The sequence below is a fragment of the Musca vetustissima genome, unplaced genomic scaffold (assembly GCF_032173495.1).
Source record: "Musca vetustissima isolate MV318-11 ecotype Yass unplaced genomic scaffold, APGP_CSIRO_Mvet_v1 utg26469, whole genome shotgun sequence".
Classification (NCBI taxonomy): Eukaryota; Metazoa; Arthropoda; class Insecta; order Diptera; family Muscidae; genus Musca; species Musca vetustissima.
The window spans coordinates 42,071-55,543 of NW_026878235.1; the positions used below are offsets into that span (position 1 = coordinate 42,071).

Below are 13,473 nucleotides of genomic sequence, written 5' to 3' on the forward strand. Positions count from 1 at the left end.
TGAGAACCTATAATAACAAATTACAGTCAATTTTGTTCGAAAGAGTCTGAAAATTTTTTCGAAATACCAAAAATTTTTATATAATTTTTATTTTTATATATTTTGATTTTATTATTATAATTTAAATTTCTTTAGTTTTTAATTTCATATTTTTCTGAATATATTTTTTATATATTTTTATTTTTTATATTTTTATTATTTTTTTTATAATTTTTATTTCATATATTTTTGTTTATAAATATCCTATTTTTTATATTTTTTATTTTGATACGTTTTTTAAATTATTTTTTTTAAATACAAGTTAAATTTTTTGAATATTCTTAATTTTATTTTTAATTTTTTATATATCTTTTAATTCTTTAAATATTATTAATTTATTATTATTATTTTATATATTTTTATAGCCTTTATCGATGATAATTTTCTTCACACATTGTGCTATCAATCATCAGGGAATTGTTCTTTCTCATCTCATCAAACCATCATTCAAGGTATCTATAGTTCGTTAATCGAAACACAACGATTAGTACCAAAATCGTCGTACATAGCCCTAATTCTTATTACCTATTCCTTCATTCCATCTCAGTTCCATGTAGATATTTACATTTTTCTCCCTTTTTTACATATTCTGTGTGTGTCGAGCCCTATGAATTTAATAATTTTCCAATTAATTGTGCTGGAAATTGTGAAAATTATTTTCCAAAAAGAGCAACGAGTTCTTATTTGCCATCGTTGTTGTTGTGGTCGCGTTCGGTCGGTCGGTTAAATATCTCTGTGTGCTGCAAGTGTTTTTGTGAATTCGCTGCCAGTATTCCAGCAAATAGAACGGGATTTTGGTGGCTTTGTGGCTTGTGGTGTTGTGAATTTGATTTTTCAGTGGCCCAGAAAGACGCAAAGGTATCTTAAAAAAGAAAAACAGAACTAAACATATATTCATTCTGCTTAATAAATATAGAATAGGAAAATCATCATTACATGATATCGCGCGAGTGTGTGTGCAGGCCAACTAACCACTTTGTTGTCAGTCTATCTTCGGAATTGTTTTTTTTTTTTGGTTTCGAAATGTGTAATGAAGGGTCGATATTACTACATTCCATTCAATTGGTGGCCAGGTGCCTGTCTATTCAGTGGGTCTTTCGGAATCAATTATATGATGGCCTCTATTTGGAGGATGCATTATAGTTTCCTCTTCCGTTTTATTTATTTATTGTCTTGTCTTTGCATGATTCCCTTATCACCCCACAATACCTTTTATTTGTTTATTTTTTTCCGTTTTTTAGTTATTGTTGTTATAGGTGGTTGTGTTTATGTCTTAAGTTGTTGTTGCTGCTGCCTGTGCTGCCAATTAGGTCAGGGAAGGGCAAATAATGAATGTGGGCATGGGATGGATATAATACTGTATATATGTACGTATGTGCTGTGATTATATCAAGGTTAATAACTTCATTTGTCCCGCAACAAAAACATGTGTTCTTTTTTATTTTGTTTCGAGAAAGGGTCCTTACCACTCCTTACTGAAATAATTTCATATAGGGTGTGTTCCTGTAAACAAATTATAGTTGGAAATGGATAAAACCCCCTTGCAATTCTGAAAAAGAAGGGTTCGATTATATGAGGCCTATAGCTAAAGTTCGAACGAAAAGTTGATAATTTTTGGTAGGGAGTTGTACTACCCAATGAGAAGTCAAAATATCAAATTACAGTCAATTCGAATGGAAAACGGCGTTCAAAATTCAGAAAATTTTCGGATACCTTTACATAGGGGCAACACCTAAATGAGGACCGATTTTTATAATTTTTGGCAGGGAGCTGTGCTAATCGATGAGAAGACAACGTATTCAAAAAGAAGAAAATCTGGAAATTTGGTTTACCTTTACAAGGAGGTTATACCTAAATGTGGACCAATATTGATCATTTTTGGTAGGGAGGTGTACTCTTCTGTGAGAACCCAACTTGTGAAATTACAGTCAATTCCAATGGAAAATGTGTTCAAAATCCTCAAAGTATCGAAAATTTGGAGGACGTTTTATATGGGAGCTTACGTGTAGCTATACCTAAATGTGGACCAATATTGATCATTTTTGGTAGGGAGGTGTACTATTCTGTGAGAACCCAACCTATGAAATTACAGTCAATCCAATGGAAAATGTGTTCAAAATCCTCAAAGTATCGAAAATTTGGAGGACGTTTTATATGGGATCTACACGTAAATGTGGACCAATATTGATCATTTTTGGTAGGGAGATGTACTACCCATGAGAAAACAAAATATGAAATTACAGACAATTCGAGTGGAAAATGTCTTCAAAATCCTTAAAATTTCGGATACATTTACATAGGGACTACACCTAAATGAAAACCAATATTTATAATTTTTGGTAGGTAGATGTACTAACCGATAAGAAGCCAAAATATTTAATTACAGCCAAATTGGTTGGAAACTTTCGCAAAATCATCAAAATATCGAAATTTTGGAGCATATTTTATATGGTATAGTGGACCGATATTGATAATTTTTGGTAGGATTTTTCACCTAATGCGAATCCAAAATATCAAATTTGAAACCATTCGGTTGAAAAATGTGCATACAATCCCTAAAATATCGAGTATTGAGGGTACTCTTATATGGAAGCTATACCAAAACGTGAATCGATACTGATAATTTTTGGTAGGGAGTTTCGTCACCCAATGAGAACCCAATATAACAAATTACAACATATTCGTTTCAAAAACGTGCCCAATATCCACAAAATATCGAAATTTGAGGGTAGCTTTATATGGAGCCTAGACCAAAACGTGAACCGATATTTTTATATACTACCAGATGAGAAGAAAAAATAACAAATTATAGCTAATTCGATTGGGAAATCAATTTGAATTTCTCAAAATTTGGAAAATGGAGGCTATACCCAAATGTTGACCAATATCCATAATTATTGTTAGGGAGATTCACTACTCGATATGTACACAACATATGAAATTACAGCCAATTTGGTTGGAAAACTGCCCAATATCCACAAAATATCGAAATTTGAGGGTAGCTTTATACACGATATTTTTATATACTACCAGATAATCCTCTGAATATCGAAAATTTGGAGGATATTTTATATGGGAGCTATACCTAAATAGGGACCAATATTGATCATTTTTGGTAGGGAGATTTACTACCCGATGAACACAAAATATATCAAATTTGAGCTAATTCGAATGGAAAATGTTTTCACCACACCTAAAAAATTATGGATTTTGCATAATTTGTTTATTAGCAATGCAATGAAATTATTAATTATTTTGTGGAATCAATATTGAGATAATTGGAGAGCTTTTTTGTGGGGTTTTGACACCTGAAAAATTCAAGACATATTTTTTTTTGTTCACAACTTATTATCTCTCGTTTGGAACATTTTTTAAGGTGTGGTGAATTTCTCAAAAAACTCACCACACCTGAAAATATATATGTATATTTTGCATATTTTCTTTATTAGCAATGCAATGAAATTAAACATTATTTTGTGGAATCAGTAACGAAAATTAAAATAATTTTGTGCGGTTTTGTAATGTGGAAAATGCAATTAATTTTTTTCTTGTTGTATAGATTTTTTTCAGCATTTTGTAACATTTTGAATTTCTCAAAAAAATCACCACACCTGAAAAATCATGGATTTTGCATAATTTCTTTATTAGCAATGTAATGAAATTAATAATTATTTTGTGAAATCAATAATGAGATAATTGGTGAGATTTTTATGGGTATTTGCCAGCTAGGAGAACCAAGACATATTTTTTTGTTCTATATTTCGTTTGCAACATTTTTTGAGGTGTGGTGAATTTCTCAAAAAACTCACCACACCTGAAAAAATATGGATTTTGCAAATTTTCATTGCTAATGTGTGTTATTGACAAAAAATTTCAATATACAAACATCTTTAAAGGCTTCATTAGCAAATAAAATTACAGAATCGAACGAAAAAATCGAAAAATCCCGAAATAAATTGAATTTGAATATTTGAATAAAATTGCAACATATTAACAATTTTCGTAAGATTTGTGCAACATGTAACGAAATTTTTCAATATGTTTTTTTTTTTTTAATCCGTTCTGATCTTCCTCTATGCCTTCATTCTACCATAGACAATTTGTTGTTACTTTTGTTGGCCAACAATCAAATTTGTGTTGTTGTTGTTTTATATTTTTAGATTGAAGAAAATTGGGTTTTTTTTGTTGCTGGCCACACAAAAACATTTTAAAACGTTACAATTTTCTCTGCTAGACTGACTGATGATGATTGTATGTGGAAGATCAACAACCGCCACCCTTATGGATCGAACACACAAATAGCTTCGATGCACGTGATTATGTTGATGTTTTTTTTTTTCAATCTTAAAATAAACTGAAGAGGCAAAGAAGGAAAAAAAGAGACGGAGTGGTGGGGAGCATAAAATAAAAAAAAAATAATAATAATAAACCTCCTTTGTAAGGTCCCTATAAAGACTATAAAGGCCGAACTGATCTCTATAAAGACTTGAGGTGTCTATACGGACCATCGAACCTTCCGATCTTCAGTATTTTAAAAATTTTGGACACATTTTCCAAACCGTAATTTGATATTTTGAGTTATCATTGAATGGGGAAGCCCTATACCAAAAATGATCAATATCGTCCACCTTTAGTTATAGCCCCCATATAAAAATAACCTCAAAATTTAGAAATATTGAGGATTTTGATCACATTTTCCAATCAAATTTGAATGAAATTTCATATGTTGGATTCTCATTGGGAAGTACATCTCCTTAGCAAAAATTTTCAATATTCGTCCACTCTCAGATATAGCCCCCATGTAAAGGTACCCCACCGAATTATGATATTTTAAGGTTTTTGATGAAGTTTTCCGATCGAGTTGGCAGTAATTCGGTATATTCCATTCTTCTTGTGCCAAAAATCTCCCTACCAAATTTATTCGATATCGGAACATTTTTAGTTATAGCTCCCATATAACGTTAAACCCAATTTTCGATATTTTCGACATGATTCTCAATCGAATGAACTGTAATTTCATATTTTGGATTCGCATTGAGTTACAAAGCTCCATATCAAAAATTATAAAAATTGATCCATTTTTAGGTATGGTCTCCATAGAAAGCTACCATCCGATTTTCATTATTTATGGATTTTTTTTACCAAGTTTTCCAATCAAATTGTCTGTAATTTTTTATTTTAGGTTCTCATTGAGTAGCGAAGCTCCATACAAAAAATTATCAATATTGGTCCACTTTTAGGTATAGCTCCCATATTACCTTAACCTCAATTTTCGATATTTTGAACGGATTTTGCAACCAAATTGACTGTAATTTCATATTTTGGTTACTCATTGAGTCGCGAGGTTCCACATCAAAATGTATACATTTCGATCCACTTTTAAGGATGGCCTCCATAGAAACTATCTTCCGATTTTCAGTATTTTGAGGATCTTGAACACATTTTTCAAGCAAATTGGTTGTAATTTCATATTTTGCGCCCGCATTGAGTTGCCAAGCTCCCTACCAAAAATTATAAAATTGGGTCAACTTTTAGGTATAGCTCCCATATTACCTTAACCTCAATTATCGATATTTTCGACATGATTTTCAAACGAATTGGTTGTAATTTCATATTTTGGGTTCGCATTGTGTTACAAAGCTCAATACCAAAAATTATAAAAATTGATCCAGTTTTAGTTATGTCCTCCATAGAAAGTACCCTCCGATTTTCGTTATTTTGAGCATCTTGAACACATTTTTCAACCGAATTGGTTGTAATTTCATATTTTGGGTTCGCGTTGTGTAACAAAGTTCCATACCAAAAATTATAAAAATTCATCCACTTTTAATTATAGTCCCAACATATCAAACCCTCCGATTATAGGTATTTTGAGGATTTTATATTCATTTTCTAACCAAATTGGTTGTAATTTTATATTTTGGGTTCGCATTGTGTAACAAAGCCCCATATCAGAAATTATAAAAATTGGTAAACTTTTAGATATAGTCCCCATTTATTGCACCCTCCGATTTTCGCTTTGAGGATTTAAAAGTAGTTTTCCAACCAAAAAGGTTGTAATTTCATGTTTTGGGTTTTTGTTGGGTACCGAAGCTTCATACCAAAAATTATAAAAATTGATCCAGTTTTAGTTCCATAGAAAGTACCCTCCGATTTTCGTTATTTTAACGATCTTGAACACATTTCCCCCCAAAAATGTCGGTAATTTCCTAGTTTGGGTTCTTATTGAGTAGCGGAGCTCCTTACAAAAAATTATCGAAATCGGTCCAATTTTACATATAGCACCCATATAGCGGTACCCTTCGATTTTCATACTTTTAGAGTGTTTTGAGAATTATTTTTTAACTTATTTTAATCACTTCCATTTTTTTTTGTTCTATTTCCAGATAGACGCGGTGTGGGGTTGGGCATCTGCCCCGCTGCGCTTAGCAGCGAATCGTATGGGTGACCCGTTGTTGCCGGGTGCTAATGGCGGTGCGGGCGCTACAGCCGGTGCTGGTGGCGTTGATCGTCCACAATCACCGGCTCGTATGGCCCACACCTCCGACAAACACCCCAAGGTTACCCTATCCGAATTGAATATGCTGCGGCGGCATCGTGAACTTTGCGATGTTGTCCTCAATGTTGGTGGCCGGAAAATATTTGCCCATCGTGTTATATTGTCGGCATGTTCACCATATTTTCGTGCCATGTTCACCGGCGAATTAGAGGAATCTCGACAAACTGAAGTCACAATACGTGATATCGACGAAAATGCCATGGAACTACTGATCGATTTCTGTTATACCGCCCATATTGTTGTCGAAGAATCGAATGTTCAGACATTGCTGCCGGCAGCTTGTTTGCTACAGCTAGTCGAAATTCAGGATATATGCTGTGAATTTTTGAAACGACAATTGGATCCGACAAATTGTTTGGGTATACGAGCCTTTGCCGATACACATTCGTGTCGTGAACTGTTGCGCATTGCCGATAAATTCACACAGCATAATTTTCAAGAGGTCATGGAGAGTGAAGAATTCCTATTGTTGCCCGTGGGGCAATTGGTCGATATTATATGCAGCGATGAATTGAATGTGCGATCGGAGGAGCAGGTATTTAATGCCGTTATGTCATGGCTTAAATATAATATTGCCGATCGGAGACAACATTTAGCTCAGGTGGGTATCCGATATTAAAAATCTAAACTTCTGAATTTTATTAAGCGCATCTTTTTCTGCTTCTGTTGGTAGGTCCTACAACATGTCCGTCTTCCATTATTGTCACCGAAATTTCTGGTCGGTACCGTTGGCTCTGACCTGCTGGTCCGCTCCGACGAGGCTTGCCGTGATTTAGTCGACGAGGCCAAAAATTATCTCCTGCTTCCACAAGAACGTCCCCTAATGCAGGGACCACGTACCCGTCCCCGTAAACCCACCCGCCGTGGCGAAGTTCTCTTTGCCGTTGGCGGTTGGTGTTCTGGCGATGCCATAGCCTCGGTGGAACGTTTTGATCCTCAAACAAATGACTGGAAAATGGTGGCACCCATGAGTAAGAGACGTTGTGGTGTTGGTGTTGCCGTACTCAATGATTTGCTCTATGCCGTCGGTGGCCATGATGGGCAAAGTTATTTGAATAGCATTGAACGGTATGATCCACAAACGAATCAATGGTCATGTGATGTGGCACCGACCACATCGTGTCGCACCAGTGTTGGTGTGGCCGTACTCGATGGTTTCCTATATGCTGTCGGTGGACAAGATGGTGTACAGTGTTTGAATCATGTTGAACGTTATGATCCCAAAGAGAATAAATGGTCGAAGGTAATGCGGGGGAGGATGGGTTTCAAATTGTTAGATTTTTTTAATTTTTTATTTTTGTTTTTTTTTTCTATTCAGGTGGCTCCCATGACTACACGCCGTTTGGGCGTTGCTGTTGCCGTTTTAGGTGGTTATTTATATGCCATTGGTGGTTCGGATGGCCAGTGTCCTTTGAATACCGTTGAACGTTATGATCCAAGGTAAAGACAAAAAAACTGTATTTTTAAGTTCGATTTATTTGTATTCAAAATAATTATATGGCTTCTTTGGAAAATGTGTGTAGGATATTTTGATACGGCATATTTGTTTGTTCATATTTTCATGATACCCACTGAAGTTAGATGTTTCCTTTGGTCAATCACCTATAGTGAAATTTTGTGGAGAATATTTTTTCCATTGACATCAATCCTCTAAAGTGTAGTGCAATGGGCCAAATCGGGCCATTTCGAAAAGATGTGTAAGTGCCAAAGGAGCTGCGATGAAGCAAATTTTGAAACTATTTTTTTTTCGCATTATCTATGCGTATTAGGGACTTGTTTTGGTCAGTGACCTCTAGTGAAATTTTGTGGAGAATATTTTTTTCATTGACATCAATCGCCTAAAATATAGTGCAGTGGGTCAAAATGGCACATTTGGAAAATATGTGTAAATGACAAGGGTGCAGAGATGTAGCAAATTTTGAAAATGTTATTTTCGTAATATCGGGTGATGATAGAAAGTTCTTTTGGTCAGTGACTAATAGTGTAATTTTGTGGAGCATATATGCCTCTTTGACCTCCGTCCCCTAAAATGCAGGACTGGGGGTCAAAGTGACCCTTTTGGAAAATGCTATAAATGACAAGGGTGCAGTGATGTAGCAAACTTTGTTTTTGATATTATCTCGTTTTCGACTGAAGTCAGAAGTTTCTTTTGGTCAGTGACCTATAGTGAACTTTTATGGAGAACATTTTTTCCATTGGCATCAATCCCCTAAAATGCAGTATTGAGGATCAAAGTGAACCATTTGGAATATATGTATAAATGACAAGGTTACTGTGATGTAGCAAATTTTGTTTATGATATTTTCTCGATTCCGACTGAAGTCAGAAGTTTCTTTTGGTCAGTGACCTATAGGGAAATTTTATGGAGAATATATGCCTCTTTGACATCCTTCACCTAAAATGCAGGACAGGGGGTCAAAGTGATCCTTTTGGAAAATGCTATAAATGACAAGGGTGCAGTGATGTAGCAAATTTTTTTTTCATATTATCTCGATTCCGACTGAAGTCAGAAGTTTCTTTTGGTCAGTGTCCTATAGTGAAATTTTGTGGAGAATATTTTTTTTCATTGGCATCAATCTCGTAAAATGCAGGATTGAGGGTCATATGTCCCATTTGGAAAATATAAGTAAATACCAAAGGAACCTTAACGTAGAAAATTTTGTTATAGATATTTTAGCGATATCGGCTGTTGATAGAAAATTCTTCTGTTCAATGACCTTTTGTGAAATTTTGTGGAGAATATTTTTTCCATTGACATCTATGCTCTAAAATTTAGTACAGTGGGTCAAAAGTGGGTCATTTCGAAAATATGTGAATATACCAAAGGATACTGTGATGAAGTAGATTTATTTGGTTTTCGTGATTTTTCGTGATATAGACTGAAGTTAGAAGTTATGACCCGAGATGAAGAAAAAAATTTTGAGATTATATTCTATTTGTATTTAAATATTTATACTAAAAATTGTTTTTTTTTTTTTCTTTTTTTTTTGTTGCAGACAAAACAAATGGGTTGCTGTCAGTCCCATGTCAACACGTCGCAAACATTTAGGCTGTGCCGTTTTCAATAATTACATTTATGCCGTTGGTGGCCGTGATGATTGCATGGAATTGTCATCGGCCGAACGTTATAATCCCCACACGAATACATGGAGTCCAATTGTGGCAATGACATCGCGACGCAGTGGTGTAAGTACAGCATCTCAAAAAATTACTTTAATTTTTTTGAATAATTTTTACCTCATATTTTCAGGTCGGCTTAGCCGTCGTCAATGGTCAACTATATGCTGTTGGCGGTTTTGATGGTTCCGCCTATTTGAAAACCATTGAAGTTTACGATACAGAGACAAATCAATGGCGCCTATGTGGCTGCATGAATTATCGCCGTTTGGGCGGTGGTGTTGGTGTCATGAGAGCACCACAAACTGAAAATTATATGTGGTAGGTGAAAAAATAGTAAAAACAAAAATCTACGAATATAGATGGATAGCCCATGAGGAAAAATAGATGCCAAAGGAACCAGTGATATAGCAAATTTAATTTGTTTTGATATTTTTGCTGTATCGAGTGAATTTAGAAGTTTCTTCTGGTCAGTGACTCAAGATGAAATTTTATGGAGAATGTTTTTCCCATTTACAACAATCCTCTAAAATGTCGAAGAGTGGTTCAAAATGGCCCATTTCGAAAAGATATCTAGGTATCAAAAAATATTGCAAAAAGCTAATTTCTTTATTGATATTTTCGCGATATCGATTGAAGTTAAAGTTTTCTTCTGGTCAGTAATCTATAGTGAAATTTTATGGAGAACATTTATTTCATTGGCATTGCCCCCCTAAAATGTAGTGCAGTGGGTCTAAGCTACTCATTTCAAAAAAAAAATTGTAAATACAATATACCAGTAATATAGCAAATTTTGAAATTGATATTTTCGTAATACCGACAGAAGTTAGAAGTTTCTTCTGGTCAGTGACTCATAGTGAAATTTTGTGGAGAATATTTTTTCCATGGATATCTTTCTCCTAAAATGTGGTGCAGAGGGTCAAAATGACCCATTTCGAAAATATCTGTAAATACCAAATGTTACAGCGATGAAGCAAATTTGTTTATTGAGATTTTATCGATTCCGACTGATGTTAGAAGTTTCTCCTGGTCAGCGACTTATAGTGTAATTTTATGGAGAACATTTTATTCATTGACATCACTCCCCTAAAACGTAGTGTAGTTTAAAATGGCGAATTTGGAAAATGTGTCTAAATACCCCATGAACAGTGATGTAGCAAATTTGTTTATTGATATTTTTGCTATATCGACTGAAGTTAGAATTTTCTCTTAATCAGTGACCCATAGTGAAATGTTGTGGAGAATATTTTTTCCATTAACACCACTCTCCAAAAATATAGTACCGTGGGTCAAAATATCCTATTTGGAAAATATGTTTAAATACCAAAAGAACAGGGATATGGCAAATTTTTAAATTGATATTTCCTCGATTCCGACTTATGTTAGAAGTTTCTTCTGGTCAGTGACTTGAAGTGAAATTTTATGAAGAATATATCCCTCTTTGACATTCTTCCCCTATAATGCAGGCCTGAGGGTCAAATTGACCCCTTTGGAAAATATGTGTAAAATGACTATGTTACAGTGATGTAGCAAATTTTGTTGTTGATATTTTCTCGATTCCGACTGATGTTAGAAGTTTCTTCTGGTCAGTGACTCACAGTGAAATTTTATGGGGAATATTTTATACATTGACATCACATTCCTAAAATATAGTGCAGAGGGTCAAAATGGCCCATTTCGAAAATATGTGTAGATTCTTTATGTTATAGCGATGAAGCAAATTTGTTTATTAAGATTTTATCGATTCCGACTGATGTTAGAAGTTTCTTCTGGTCAGTGACTTATAGTGAAATTTTGTGGATAATATTTTTTCCATTGACACCACTCCCCTCAATTGACACCACAGTGGGTCAAAATAGCCCATTTGGAAAATATGTTTAAATACCAAAAGAACAGGGATGTAGCAAATTTTAAAGTTGATATTTTCGCGATATCGACTGAAGTTAGAAGTTTCTTGTGGTCAGTGGCCAATAGTGAAATTTTATGGAGAATGTTTTTACGCTGATTTAATTATTTTTTTAATTTTCTGCCTTTACTTTCAGGATACGCAAAGACTCTGTTGTATGATTGGGAATGGATAGTAGTAGTACGAGCGATTCAAAAAATATTTATATTACCAATTTATATAAATAAATGGTAAGCAAATCACTACAACAACAACAAAAAACAACAACAGCATTATTCAAATAAGCCAGAAAACAAACATGAAAAAAAACTATTTTGAAAGCTAGACAAGCAGAAGAAAACTCAAAGAAGTTAAAGAATTTATTAAAAATAATTTGTAAAAAAGAAGAAGAATCATAAAACCAATATTATTTCAAATTGTATTGTGGAAACAAATTGTTAGTTGAAAGAAATTAATTAATTGATATTTGTATTGAAAAAAAAAAAATTATATATATATAAAAAAAAACACTCACCCACATTTCTCTTTACGTGCACAGTGAGCGGCAGCTAAAAACGAAAGAACAACACAAAGAAAACAAAAATAAAAGACCATAACTAACTCTCCCCCTTCTTCCCTAACTCCCACCCTCCCACTCTCAATAATGCAATTTGCAAATAAACGATTTTGCATGTCCCGTAAATTTGCCTTTGAATAGTCAAATTTACGGGACATGCTCAATATGGAGAATTATGCAAATTATTTTATTCCACTAAATGTTCATAAAACTAACAATTTTATATAATAATAATCGAGATTAAATTCTATGAAAAAAATATATATTGAACAACAACAAACAAATTTTTTATGTATCTGAACTGCCTTTTCCTTATGAATCTAAACAAGAAACGAAAATAAATAAAAATATTATTATTATCAAAACTAAACTAAAAACAAAAAATAATATTAAATTAATATATAACTAAAAAAACAAAAATCAAATAATATACATTTTTTCAGTTTACTGCTAAATTTAAGTTGTCATTCTCATTAATTTAAATAAGAAAACAAAAAACAAAAATTATTTATTTTTAAGACTATTTCATTATTATTAATATCATTAGTATTTTGCCTTTTTCGGTTTTATTTTTCTTAGTGTTGAATATAGGCACTTTAAATCATAGATGAAAAAAAAAACACATACACATTACACCTAATATAAATAATAACTCATTTGTAAGTTCCAACGTTATACTATGTGAGGGATAATAATTAGTTCTTTTAAATTAATTTAGTTTATTCTAGAAATTCCCAAAATTGCAATAAATGTGTATTTTCTATTAATTTACATATGGATAATTTTTTTTATTAAATTATGATTTTTTTTATCTACAGATTTTTTTTTTTTGCTTCGTGGGGTCCCCTTTTTTGTGATAACGGCTGACGTTGGATATTTCTTTTGGTCAGTGACCCATAGTGACATTTTATGGAGAATATTTTTCTCACTGACATCATGCCTCTAAAACGTAGTGCAGGGGGTCAAAATGACGAATTTGGAAAATGTGTATAAATACCCGAAGAATAGTAATGAAGCAAATTCTAACTTCAATCGATATAGCAAAAATATCAATAAACAATATTTTTGCTATATCGATTGAAGTTAGAATTTTCTTTTGGTCACTGACCCATAGTGAAATTTTATGAAGAACCTTTTTCTCATTGACAACACTCCCATAAAACGTAGTGGAGGAGGTCAAAATGGCGAATTTAGAAAATATGGCTAAATACCCGAAGAATTGATATTTTTGCTATATCGATTGATGTTAGAAGTTCCTTCTGGTCAGTGACCTATAGTGAAATTTTATGGAGAATA

General features: G+C 33.2%; 1 protein-coding gene across 1 annotated transcript; it reads left to right on the forward strand.

The window, feature by feature from the left end:
- The first annotated feature begins 843 nt into the window (after positions 1–843).
- On the forward strand, positions 844–11,807 carry LOC133323054 (kelch-like protein diablo). Its single transcript, XM_061532011.1, has 7 exons — positions 844–897; positions 6,426–7,199; positions 7,272–7,841; positions 7,917–8,038; positions 9,595–9,784; positions 9,849–10,036; positions 11,758–11,807. The coding sequence occupies exons 2-7, from the start codon at positions 6,480–6,482 to the stop codon at positions 11,780–11,782; spliced, it is 1,815 nt and encodes a 604-aa protein (XP_061387995.1). The 5' UTR covers positions 844–897; positions 6,426–6,479; the 3' UTR covers positions 11,783–11,807.
- Positions 11,808–13,473: the final 1,666 nt, after the last annotated feature.